The sequence below is a fragment of the Rhinatrema bivittatum genome, chromosome 1, assembly GCF_901001135.1.
Source record: "Rhinatrema bivittatum chromosome 1, aRhiBiv1.1, whole genome shotgun sequence".
NCBI lineage: Eukaryota > Metazoa > Chordata > Amphibia > Gymnophiona > Rhinatrematidae > Rhinatrema > Rhinatrema bivittatum.
In genome coordinates this window covers 201,398,883-201,411,705 of record NC_042615.1, presented here as the reverse complement: position 1 = coordinate 201,411,705, position 12,823 = coordinate 201,398,883, and the positions used below count along the sequence as shown (strand labels likewise).

The window sequence follows — 12,823 nt, the reverse complement described above, 5'->3', positions numbered from 1 at the left end:
CAAATATTGCAGTAAAAATATTAATACATTAATAACACATAATCAGCTTCCTTAAAACTACAGTATCAGTTCATGATCATTTTGTCACATGCAGATTTTTTGATATTGCAGATTTATTGTAAGCATTTTTCTTTAATGTTATTTTTGCACTAATATATATATACATAGAATGCATATTTTTCAAAAAAAAGTTTTAAATTATTTAAGATAATAAAATATATTACTTGCAATAACAATACATTATTTCCTCTTATTTTTAAGTATAAAAGTGCAAAACATATGAACATATGGAAACAGATATATTAAGATAAAAACAAAGTTTTTCTCCCTTGATAATCCAAACAGAATGATGTGGTATAAGAAACAGCTTACATCTATGAGGCACAAAGCAAAAAAAGGAATACTGTGTTAACCAGTCAGAAAAAAATATTTCTTAAAAAACAAAAAAAAACAACCCAACAACAAAGCAGGGTAGGGTAGAGATGATAGCTGAATAAAAATAAAAAATATTTTAAGATGCAAGACTTCAGGGCTCCTATAGTACCATTTTTAGGGAATGATATCTCTTGTCTGAGGAAAAGACAAGAATAGCCCTGAAAACACGCATCAAAAATTATGTTAGTCTAATAAGTGTTTCATTTCTACAAAACTACTTAACTGAATTTCTTTTTTTCTTTAAAAAAAAAAAATCATTTCTCCTGTCATTCATCAAAAGCAATCTCCACTTCTGTCTGAGAAAAAGTATCTGATAAATGAGGCCCATAGTGTGTGTGCTTTCACACTTCATGACTGGAACCTGTAAATTTAATTTTGCTGTCTTAATAGCATTTAATCTATATATTTTTCACTTTCTAAAGAAAATATTTATATTCTGGAAACACAGGTATCATTTCTCTGATGTACATGTTCTTTTTATTATAAGCAGACAAGTTTATTTGTTATGGCATGTCAGTTTAAATCAATAAATATAATAAAACTTTGGTTAAATATCTTGCAGTAATGCCTTGAACATACTCAGTCATTTATAGGATTGCTAACCTCTCTTCTTCTGTAGCAACAATCAAAAAGGAATGTGTAATTATATCAAGTTATTTAAATACAATTCTGAATAATACACAATTTTAATTCTGATTTCAAAGTGTGTAGGTCCCAAGTTTTTAATATTGGCCAGTGCCAGAAATTACCTGCTGCTCCTTAGCACATAATGGAGTAGCAAGCTTTTAAAACCTTTAACTGGACTACAGAGATTGTCACCGTTAAAGTGAAGTTCCGGGTAAACCACAGGGTTATACAAGTGAAAGATGCTAATGTATTCATTGAACTGCACACATCGAGCTTCTAGGAGGATTTACAGTTCTTGTCACAGGCTCCTGACTGTAGTTTACAATGTCTGCTTTCACCACCCTCTGTCATAAAAGAAAATAAAGCAATTATGAACATATCACCACTAAACAAGCAGTATATAGTTATCATTTAAAATTCTACATCAATGTATAGCTTTCATTTAAATACATATAAACAAGCACATCTCTCTCCTTAGAGTCTTAAACAAGTTTTATTTGCTTAGAAAACAGCAGCATTTGGCTGCATGAAAAAACCTAAGTGAATAATTTGTGTTTAATATTCCATAGTGATGTATTGTGTTTCCAAAGACTGTGGTCTAATTTATGATCCTGTTAAATAAGGTGGCACAGGAATGGAGTAAAACATCAATCAACAGGTCTTCCCATGTTCTTAAAAGCGATGAAAAGTGAGTTTGCTTACCATAAAAAGGGTTGTCCGAAGACAGCAGGATGAATTAGCCATGACATGTGGGTGACGTCATCTGATGGCAAAAAATGGACCCATCTTCACTAGCTCAGTAAAACTTTTATTACTAAGCAAGCATGGAAACTTCTGCGAACTCTCTGTTACATGAGCCCTTCAGTTGATTATAGAGTTTAGCTTTAGCTAGGTAGTTGACTCTCTGGGGAGGCAGGTGGGTATTAAGCAAGACTATTTCATCTTACTTGCTATAGTACTTTACGATAAGCAAACTTGCTTTCTCCGTTAACAAGCAGGGCTGAATTAGCCATCCATGTGGGGGAGTCCCAAACTGAGAGTTGCAGCGGAACACTTACTGAAAAGCAACCTGGACTCCTTTGCGTTGAGTGGACTCTGAGTAAACAAGCTGCACAAAACTGATTGCCCAAAGTTACTCTCATTTCCTGATAGTTTGTCCACATAGTAATGGGAGGTGAAGGTGTGAATTGATGATCATGTTCCAACTTTACAGATGTCTTCAATGGATATGGCTCTTTGGTGAGCCACGGAGGTAACCATGGATCTTACTTGGTAAGTCTTGACAGAGTCTGTGATCTGAAGGCCAGTCAGAGCATAGCAATGTGTGATACAGTCAGCTAGTCAGTTGGACAAAGTATACTTGGCAATAGCTGTTCCCTGTCTGTTAGGGTCATAAAAGATTAAACTCTAAGAGGACTGATATGGTTGAATTCTCTTCAGATAATAGGCCAAGACTCTTTAACAGTCCAATGAACAGAAAGCCTTCTTCCCTTAATGTGTGTGAGGGTTTGGAAAGAATTTGGGCAGAACAATGACTTGATTCAAATGAAATGTTGAAAGCACTTTTGGCAGAAACTTAAGGTGAGTGAGGAACATCACCCTGTTATGGAACAATTGCAGGTATGGAGAGTAATGAACCAGCGATTGTAGCTCACTGACACTTTTAGCTGAAATGATGGCAACTATAAATACCATCTTCTAAGAATGAAACTTTAAGGAAGCTGACCCAATGGCTTGTTGCAAGGCTTCATCAATTGCATCTAGATGACATTAAGATCCCATAGCAAAGATGGTTTTGCAACTGGAGATCTTGTGTGCCACAAAACTTTCTTGAACTTTGATACCAGAGAGTGGAGATCGTTTTCCATTCACTTGAGGGTGGTAAGCAGCAATGGAACTGAGAGGCACTTTGACCGATGATGTACTGAGGCCTGAAACATAGAAACATAGAAATGACGGCAGAAGAAGACCAAACGGCCCATACAGACTGCCCAGAAAGCTTCGCACTTTTTTTTTCTCATACTTATCTGTTTCTCTTGGCTCTTAGTAACCTTTTGGTTCTATTTCCCTTCCACCCCCACCATTAATGTAGAGAGCAGTGTTGGAACTGCATCTAAGTGAAATATCTAGGGAGAACAAGTACTAAAAGTAGTTAATTCAATGCACATGCAAATGGGTTCAAGTAGTCTACCTGACACCAAGAGGCAAATCACTTCCATTTGAAAATGTACACTCATCTGGTAGACAGCTTCCTGGCCAAAATCACGATGTCCTCAATCTCCTTAGATAGTGATAACGATGAAACTATTGAACAATCAACATCCAAGCCATTAAGCTGAGGGTGGGAGAGAAGTTCAGATGATAGATGACTCTCCTCCTGAGTTAGTAGAGCTGAACCGTATCCCAGAGAGATCATTGGATGGACTGACAATCTGATGAGATAAGAGAATCACACAGTCCTGGGCCAAGGTAGGACAATGAGGATAGGATGAGCCTTGTCTTTGAATACCTTCTACACTGTCCTGGTCACAAGGGAAAGGAAAAACATACAAAAGATCCATATCCCACTTGAGCAGAAAAGCATCTGGAGTAAATCTGAACTTGCTTTGGAGCAAAATTTGTCAAGTTTCCTGTTTACTGATGTGATCAGGTTGATTGATGGGTGACTCCAGATACTGAATAGCCTGTCTGCAACTCCTTGGTCCAGGTGCAACTTGTGGGGGCAAAAACCCTGCTGAGGCGATCCACCACTGTTGAAAAATGTCTGGTAAGACAAACTGCTTGGGAAAAAGCTAAACAATTGTGAGCCCACTCTTTCAGAGATTCTTGGAAGAGGATCCAGGACCATGTACACCCCTTGCTTGTTCACATAAAACATTGCCACTTGGCTGTTGATTTGGATCATAAGTTTTTCCCTGAAGTAGAAGCAATAATACAGGTAAATTTTCAAAGGAGCGTATGTGCGCCCAAAAATGCACATATTTGACATACGAGCAAAGATACACTTAATTTTATATCATGCGTGCAAGTATACGTTTATCATTTAAATTATCTCTGCCGCGTGTATGTATGCAGCCTTTACAGGCCTACTCACACAAGTGGTCATATTTGTATGTGTGTGGGGGGGGGGGGGGGAGGTGGGAGAGACAGAGAGAGTGAGAGACAATGACACTCTATATATCTCCCACTGTAAGAGGGGCACTTTCAACTCCAAGTGGATTTTGGGGGGGGAGGGGGGCGGTGTTACAAGAGTCTACAGACCCTTGTGCCCTAGGCAGACCAATGTAACACTGCCCCCCCCCCCCTAAAACCCACCCTGATTTGAAAGTGCCCCTCTCACAGTGGGAAATATATGGAGTGTCAGATTGTCTCTCTCTCTCTCAAAATCTCCAGACTTGCACTTCATCAGGACCAGTAGTAAAGTTATGCAGGCAACATGGAGTGCTTTGCCATGTTCACCTTTGCAAAATTCAGAGTTACCCATGTAAGTCTTGGAATGCCCATGCCCTGCCCCTTTTCTGCCTCCTTATTCTTGATGTGCGCACAGGTATGTACGCATGTACTTGCCGGCTTCTTAAAATTCTTGTTGCTCGTGCGTGGCCCATATACTCATGTACGGGGCCATTTTTGCGTGAGCAACGCTTTTAAAATCTATCTGTTAATGCATAGTGAATGGCTTTTAGCTCCAGGAGGTTGATCTGAAAAAAACCCAAAGCATTCTGCTCTTCACAAGATCCTTTGAGTATGGAGGAGGCCCATGTATGCACCCCAACCTCTTGTTGAATGCATCATTTGCCAGTGTCACTTGATGAGGTAGAATTTGAAGAGGAGTGCATATCTCCAGGCTCTGTGGATGTAGGCACCATAGAAGGGATGTCATCTTCTCCAGGGTAACCTTTATGGGATGTGATAAAGACTGGAGCAGTTGATCCCAGAGGGTACAAAGGCCCTATGGGAGAACCCTCATGTTTAGGTGAGTCATGAGGACACACATACATCACTGAAGCCATTATGCCTGAAGACAACCAGGACTGCTTTGGTTGTGTCTTGAAGACACGATGTCCATACTGATGGAAGGAATGCTTTCTCCCCTGCTGAGTTTATCCATGGTCTGATTAATTTGATTCTCTAGATGGGGATGAGGTTTCACCTGGTAAATTTGATTATGAACCCTAGCGACTGAAGGAGTCAGATTGTCTTTTGCAGGGACTCTTAACATCTCTGCCTGAGAAACTCCTGTCACCAGCCGTCATCCAGACAAGGGAAGAAACAAATTCCCTGATGACAAATGTTCACTAATGCCAAGGCCAGGCATTCTGTAAACACCCTTGGGACTGCAGGAAGCCCAAAGGGAAAAACCTTGTACTTGAAGTGAAAGAAGTTACCACAATCCAGAGGTATTTCCAATGGGATGCTGAATGGGTATGCAAGCATACACATTTTTCAAGTCCAGGGCATACATACAATCTTGTACCTAGATAAGGGGGAGGATGGTATACAGTTGCTGGGCAGCAATGCAGGCATTGATCATCCAGCTCTGGAAGACCTTCTTTTCAAATTTGTCTAACAATCTATGGTCCTTCCCCAAGGTAGGGTGTGTGTGTGTGTGTGGGGGGGGGGGGGTTAGAAAACAAATCCTGGTCTTTTGGTGCACTTCAATGCTGCCTTCAACCACATCAAATCCTGGAAATTGTTGGACCCTGTATTTAAGGTCCAGTTTCCTGGCTACTGGGGGGCAGGAGGTGGGATTATCCCATATTCTCATTTGCAATTCTCACAGTATAGAGTGGATAGATTTCAATGCAGGTGTTTCTAGAAACCACAGTATCCTGAAGACCTCTGTGCAGGGATCCTTGTCCCTAAGGACATTGACTCTGATCAACTTTCCCAACTTATTCAAGAATTTAGAACGTAAGAGGTCTTCTCGTGGAAATAATTGCTTCAGCAGGTCAGTTAAGGGATCTGTGGGTATCCCTTAGACCCTTGCTCCAAATCTAGAGGTGGGAGGACACTACCCATGATCTCGATGAAGATAATGGTGATCATGGCAAGGTTCTCTGTTGTCTTGGAGGGGAATTCTACCGAGGCCTATGCCATATGATGGCATCTCAAACTCCATCCTCAAACTGACTGGATTCCTCTGCAAATTGGGATGGATGACATAGGCTAGAACCCTCCACTGATGGGAGATCCCAAGGTGTTGAGGTGAAATTGTCTCCTCCCTCCCCCCCTTGTGAGAACAAGTCAAACATTTTGGACAGGAGAGGTTGAAGGGTGCCCTCCTTGTTGCTGGCCATCAACGAGGTATAGAAAATCTTTACCAATTCAGACATCTAGTGTATGGACTGCTGTGTCCTTTGGCTGGAGTTGAGGAAGAAATATCCTCTTCTGAAAACAGTACAGGGTAATCCTCCTGAGAAGCATATACTGGAATCTAGGAAACGTCCCCTTTCTGAGTTAACTGAGCTGGTGGTTGTAGAGGCACTATGGGGCATATTAGATCCAGAATCTCCAGGCAAAGCCACAGGACAAAGGAAGGGAAGCAGCTCTATGTGGCCCAGGATCTGGGTAAAGGAGGTAAGATGGAGACAATGGCACCAACACAAAGGAAGGTAGCTGTGATGAATCCCCTCCTGGTCCTCCCACAGCTTGTTCCTGCATCCAGTGCAGCAAATGCCAAGGCCCAGTGATGCACTGATGATTCCTGCTTCAGTGTAGACTTCTTCTTCGAAGGCATCAACCACATTGCTGCCTCAGAGGAGTGCTGGCTTCTTTTTTTTCCGTGCCGACAAGCCCTGTGAAGATGGGGAAATCAGCCCCTGGGTGTGCCGAGGTGATCACAAGTTCCTGTATTCAATGTTTCTGTATCTTGCTCAACACCTGAACTATGGCAGTTTTGGAGCCTAGCACCACAGTTGGGTGAGCTCTCTCTTAACATCTCCTGCTTGACTTGATGTAGAAGAAATTGGTGAAAAAAATCAAAGCCACTCTGGAAGTAGGAACGACTGACTTTTCATTGACCTGCAAAACTTCTCCATCTTCCAGGCCCTGTTCCTTTGGGATCTCGGTGGCATACAGCCACAGTCATAGAAGTTGGCTGATTCATAGTTAGGATCAAGGCATTTATAACAAATATCATGACCATATGTCTTTGAAGCCACTAGAAGTGGTGTTCTTGGACCCAGACTTGGTTATTTATTGTAAGTAGTCCTGAAAAGAGCAGTTGAGGGGAAGCCACTGCAGTGAGGAAACTCTGAAACAAGTTAAGTGAATTAAGGACATCAGAAAAGTCCTTAAGTTAAGTGAAAAAAGGAAAAAAGATATTTAAAAAATGAGACAGAGGGTATAAGTCTGTGTGGAAGCTCGGACAAAAGAAAGACTGAGGGGCTCATAAGAAAGCACACAGGTGGGAACTCCTGCAAATGTTTAGTAGTAAAAGTTGTACTGAGCTAAAGTGATGGGTCTGATTGGCGTCATCGGATAATGTCACCCACATGTCATGGCTAATGCAGCCCTGCTTGTTGGAGAGCTTGCCTTAAAATGGAAATTATGCTAACTACAGATAAAACATAAGGAATATACATACTACATCCCTTTTCTTCTCCTTCTTTTTGCTAAGATCTAAGAATAGAATCTGAGCAATGAGCTGAGGACAGGGCCAGTGCTACCTGTTTTGCTGCCTTGTGCAAATAATTACTGAGCTGCCCCCGCCCCCCCACCAGATTGGAAAGGAACCCTTTACAGGCTCTTTTTTCCTCACCAATAATGAGTGTCTGAACATCATTCATATTTGCATTGAGGATAAAATAAGGATACCAGACTTCTGGGGGGTAAATCTTGAACACTTGGTTCAACATAGTGCTAGTAGTGATTACGCAGGTTAATTCGGGGTGAGAGGATTGTTGTCTGGACTGCACCTCTTTAAATTTTATCATCACAAAATATTTCAAACCCAGTACAAAAGCCTCAAGGATGGTGGGTATGTACTGCATAAAAGACAATTAATTATGCACCAGAAAAAATTAAATCAGGCAGCAAAATCTAGCTGTTATCAACATTTAAATTCTACAAGACAGACATGTCCCGATCAAAGAATTTGAACTGGGTCCTAGGATATTTTAAACTGTTAATATTCTCTATTAGATAATAAAATAGTTTTCACTCTTTGCTGTGTCTGCCTTAAATTATCTAGTTCAATGTGTCTCTTTTGTTAAAATGCTCTCTCCTTGTTTCTGTTCCTTTTTGTTCTCCGTGTCTGGTGTTCTTTTTTCTATTCTACTTCAGTTCTCTCCCTTCTTTGTCTTTTTCCTTCAAGTGGATATTTTAATATTTTTGCTTCCTTCTCTTTCTGCTCTCTTCTCCTGCTTCTCTTTTCTTCTCTTCCTTTGTCTCCTCTTCATATTCTACCTGCTTGTTTGTCTCTCTCTATACCTCCTTCTTTCTCTCCTCTTTTTCATGTGCTCTCTCCTCCATTTCTCTTCCCAATTATTTTCCTGGATCTCTCCCCCACCTGTAAAATCCAGAACCCTGTCTCTATTAGCCCATCCTTGGCCCGCTCTCCTTTCTTTCTCTCTCTCCACCTATTAACCAGAGTCCTTTCATTCTCCGTCCATCCTCATTGCTCTCTCCCTCACATTCCTCTCTAGCCAATGTACTTTTTCCCTCAGTTCCATTCTCCCTGGCCTCTGTCCCCAACTCGACTTCTCTCCCTCAGGCCCTGGTTCTCTCTTTCTCTTTCTCTTCATCCTGGGTCCTTTTTCTCCTTACTTTATACTCCATTTTCTCTCCCTTTGTCTTTGCCTCCCACTAGGTTCAATCTTTGCTCTCCTTAATCCCTTGAATGTTCTCCCCACATTTCCTTCCTTTGACTCCATAAAGCTATTTCCATACCCCCTTTCCAACCATGGAAAGCTCTCTACATTTCCATCTCCCACCTCTGGACGGCCCTCTGCATGTACCCACCCTACTCCTAGAAGGGTCTCCCCATATTCTCCTCCTTCCTCTGAAAGCCCTCCTCGCATTCTTCTTTCCTAAAAGGTCTTACATCTCTTCTCTCCAGTTCCCATGATATTCTCTTCCCTGAGATTACAGTACAGCTTGGCCTCCTCCCAATCCTCCCCACTTGGCAGAAGGAGTGGAGCTTAACAGTGTCAACTTTCTGTGCTGTATGGGTCCAGTCTTATGGTATGAGCCACATGGATCCCATAGATGTTATGCCTTTCACTGTAAGACTGGACTCTCACAGTATAGGAAGCTTCGCCTTACATAATATTATGTGTAATTGGAAACACAGCAAGATGCTTTCTAAACATTTATGGTGGAATTCGGTATGCTTATATAGCAAATATGAAAACATCATGGCAATTAAATTTAATAGACTTGCCGAAGGTCTCTGATGTGAAAGCCTCTTGAGATGTATATTGCCTCATAACCCCAGCTTCTCAGCTACTTCTGGTTGTTTGGGTTTCTCGATTTCTGTATTATTGGGATCCTTTTTCTTTCCCTTTCTTCCTTTCCCCTTCCTATTCTACTCTTCCTCTCCTTTCTTTATCTTTTTCCTTTTTCTACCATTTGTATCATGCCCAAAGTTTTTTAAACCGTGCAATATGTTAGATACAGTTGATTATTTTATTACTTGTTTGAAGTTGTATGGGGTGCTACTGTTGTTGTATTTTAGCTTTGTGTATGTTACATGAAAATAAATAAAAAAGATTTAAAAAAAAAAAAGATTGCCTGATCCTCCACCAGTGCCATCTCTATCCTCCCAGGAGTCGATGCTATGCAGCAGTCCTCAGCTATTGGGATGGCCCAGGGGTAGGTCCTCCCAAAGTATGCCACCCCTAACCAGCCAAAAGCACAGGTGAGGAAAAGGGCCATAAGGCACTCCCCCCCCTCCCTAAGTAGTTAACCTTTTAAAGGGTAAAAACTTTCAATCAAAGATGACTTGTCCAAACAAGTCAGGCCTGCCCTCAATAGAGAGTTCCTGTGCCAGCTAGATAAGAACATAAGAACATGCCATACTGGGTCAGACCAAGGGTCCATCAAGCCACTGTCTCCAACAGTGGCCAATCCAGGCCACAAGAATCTGGCAAGTACCCAAAAACTAAGTCTATTCCATGTTACCGTTGCTAATGGCAGTGGCTATTCTCCAAGTGAACCTAATAGCAGGTAATGGACTTCTCCTTCAAGAACTTATCCAATCCTTTTTTAAACACAGCTATACTAACTGCACTAACCACATCCTCTGGCAACAAATTCCAGAGTTTAATTGTGCGCTGAGTAAAAAAGAACTTGCTTCTTATGCCCTTCTCTTTGCTCTACCGATAGTCCTGCCTCCTTCATGCGATCTCCAGTCACAGCCCTGCTGCTGGTATCTCTTCTCATCATGTCTCATCTCCTGGTCCTGCTGCCAGTGTCTCTTCTCATCATATCTCATCTCCTGCTGTCTCTTCTCATCATGTTTCATCTCCGGCTCCTGTTGCTGGTGTTTCTTCTCATGTTTCATCCCTGGTCCTGATGTTGATTCTCCTCTCTTCTCATCCTGCTGCTACCTCCATGCTGCTGTGTCATCTCCTGTGGTCCTGCCAGCATGCAACTGTGTCATCTCATCCTGCTGTTGCCTCCATGACGTGCTCTCCAGTCTGAGTCCTGCGGCCTCAATGCTGAGCTCTCCAGTCCTGGTCCTGCTGCCTTCTACTTGAACTCTGCTGCCGTGGCCCTTAGGCTGTCCCCCATTTGCGTGCACTCTTTCAACATGGACTATTTGGCCCTTCTACTTGCTATCACATAGTTGTGCTGGTATCAGCTCTAATATTAGAGCTGTACTGTAGCTATTGGGTTGCCACTTCCACTTTCTATGGTCTTTGCAGTAATCCTGAATTTGCAAAAGGATATGATACTAATACTGTATATATTATGTTGGCATTTGTAACTATGTATGTATAGTTCTACACTAAATGTGCTAATCATTTCAGTTACAATGTCATGTGCTATTTGATCTATAGTCCTTACAGAATGTGATTACCAAAGACCTTGACTTGCTTTGAATTTGTTGACTATAATTGGTTAATAAACTTGTCATATATTTTGAAATTTAACTTTCTGGTTGTGCCTTTTCATTGTGTGGTTTATTTCTTAAAGGTTCACTAGAACCAAGGTTTGGGACCCATATGACCCTGCATGGTAGAATACCATTGGCCATTGCAAATGTCTTACATGCAAGACCATATGGCCTAGGCCTTTAAACAGAAAGCTCATCGTATGCTCCAAAAGAAGACAGCATGAGCAAACATGGAAACTCCTTACATTATTTCACTGCTAAATTGATAGGAACCCCTAATTTCCATAATTTTCTAGCTTTTGCATACTCATCATATTTGCATACTAACATGCCATGTGCTAAATATCGCACATCTAACGCGTATTAGACCTGCTGTTATCACACCATATGGCTCTATCGCAATTTGATGATTGATCCTATAAGTTAGCCAGACAAGTGGCTCTGTCTCAGAATGCTCCCATCCTGCCCTTCGCTTAGCGATAAAAAGTTTGCTAGTAGCTAAGTGTCAGCTGCTGACCATGCCCAGATATTAAAACAGCACCACTTAGCTAGCTAATTCTGAACTTACACAAAAGAAGGGCGGAGTGAAACACACACATATAGATAAATCACAAAAGCAAAATGTGTGGCATAAATTATACTGGACAATAACAGTTCATTACCAAAGGATTACTTTTATTTTACATGTGCACAATAAACAATGTGCAAGAAATTAAATTCTTTTCTTTTGTAATTCTGAACTTAACCAGCTAAGTGATGCTGACTATAGGCTATAGGACTTATTCACTAAGGGGTAGATTTTCAAAGGGGCACGCGTGTACCCCCCGAAAACCTACCCCAAACCCCCCCTGTGCGCGCCGAGCCTATTTTGCATAGGCTCGGCGGCGCGCGCAAGCTCCGGGACGCGCGTAATTCCCGGGGCTTGCATGGAGGGGCGTGTCGGGGGCATGCCGGGAGTGATGCAGCATTTCGGGGGCGTGTTGGGAGTGATGCGGCATTTCGGAGGCGTGTCCGGGGCGTGGTTCCGGCCCGGGGGCGTGACAGCGGCCCCTGGACCAGTCCCCGGACCGGAACATGGAGCGCGGCAGCCGGCCCGGCGCGCGCAAACTTACGCCTGCTTCGAGCAGGCGTAACTTTTGTGATAGAGGTAGGGGGGAGGTTTAGATAGGGCCGGGGGGGGGGAGGTGGGCGAAGGAAAGTTCCCTCCGAGGCCGCTCCAATTTTGGAGCGGCCTCGGAGGGAACGGAGGCAGGCTGTGCGGCTTGGCGCGCGCAGGCTGCCGATTTTGGGCAGCCTTGCGCGCGCCGACCCCGGATTTTAATTGATACGCGTGTATCTATTGAAATCCCGCAAACAAAAGTACGCGTGTGCGCAGATTTATAAAATCTGCCCCAACAGGTAAGGGTGCATGTTAAGGGCATTTAATATACACAAAACTAGGGTGTCAAACACTAATGGCTTACTATGCATGCTAACCTAATCTTGCTAAAATTAGCATAAACCTGCAAATCAGTTTAGGATGGAAACAAATGAGGTCTTCGTTGATACATATGAAATAGCATGGAGTGTTCTCCATCACATGCTATTTCATGCTGCCCACTAAAGCTTAAACGCTAACACCTGCTTCTGACCAGGTGCTAAATCTTTAGCATGAATGCTGAATGGGAAATCCCTATGCTAGTTGACCATAATTGAAAAGGC

General features: G+C 42.3%; 1 protein-coding gene across 3 annotated transcripts in view; it reads right to left on the bottom strand.

Annotated features, from left to right (window-relative positions):
• Positions 1 to 886: 886 nt before the first annotated feature.
• Positions 887 to 12,823, bottom strand: part of RAB28 (RAB28, member RAS oncogene family) — a 336,848-nt gene continuing 324,911 nt past the window's right edge. For all 3 annotated transcript variants that reach the window (XM_029590878.1, XM_029590851.1, XM_029590861.1), the window contains one exon: positions 887 to 1,406. Coding sequence is in view for 1 of the 3 variants with exons in the window: in XM_029590861.1 (XP_029446721.1) it covers positions 1,314 to 1,406 (93 nt within the window). In the remaining 2 variants the exon portion in view is untranslated. The remainder of the gene's footprint in view (positions 1,407 to 12,823) is intronic.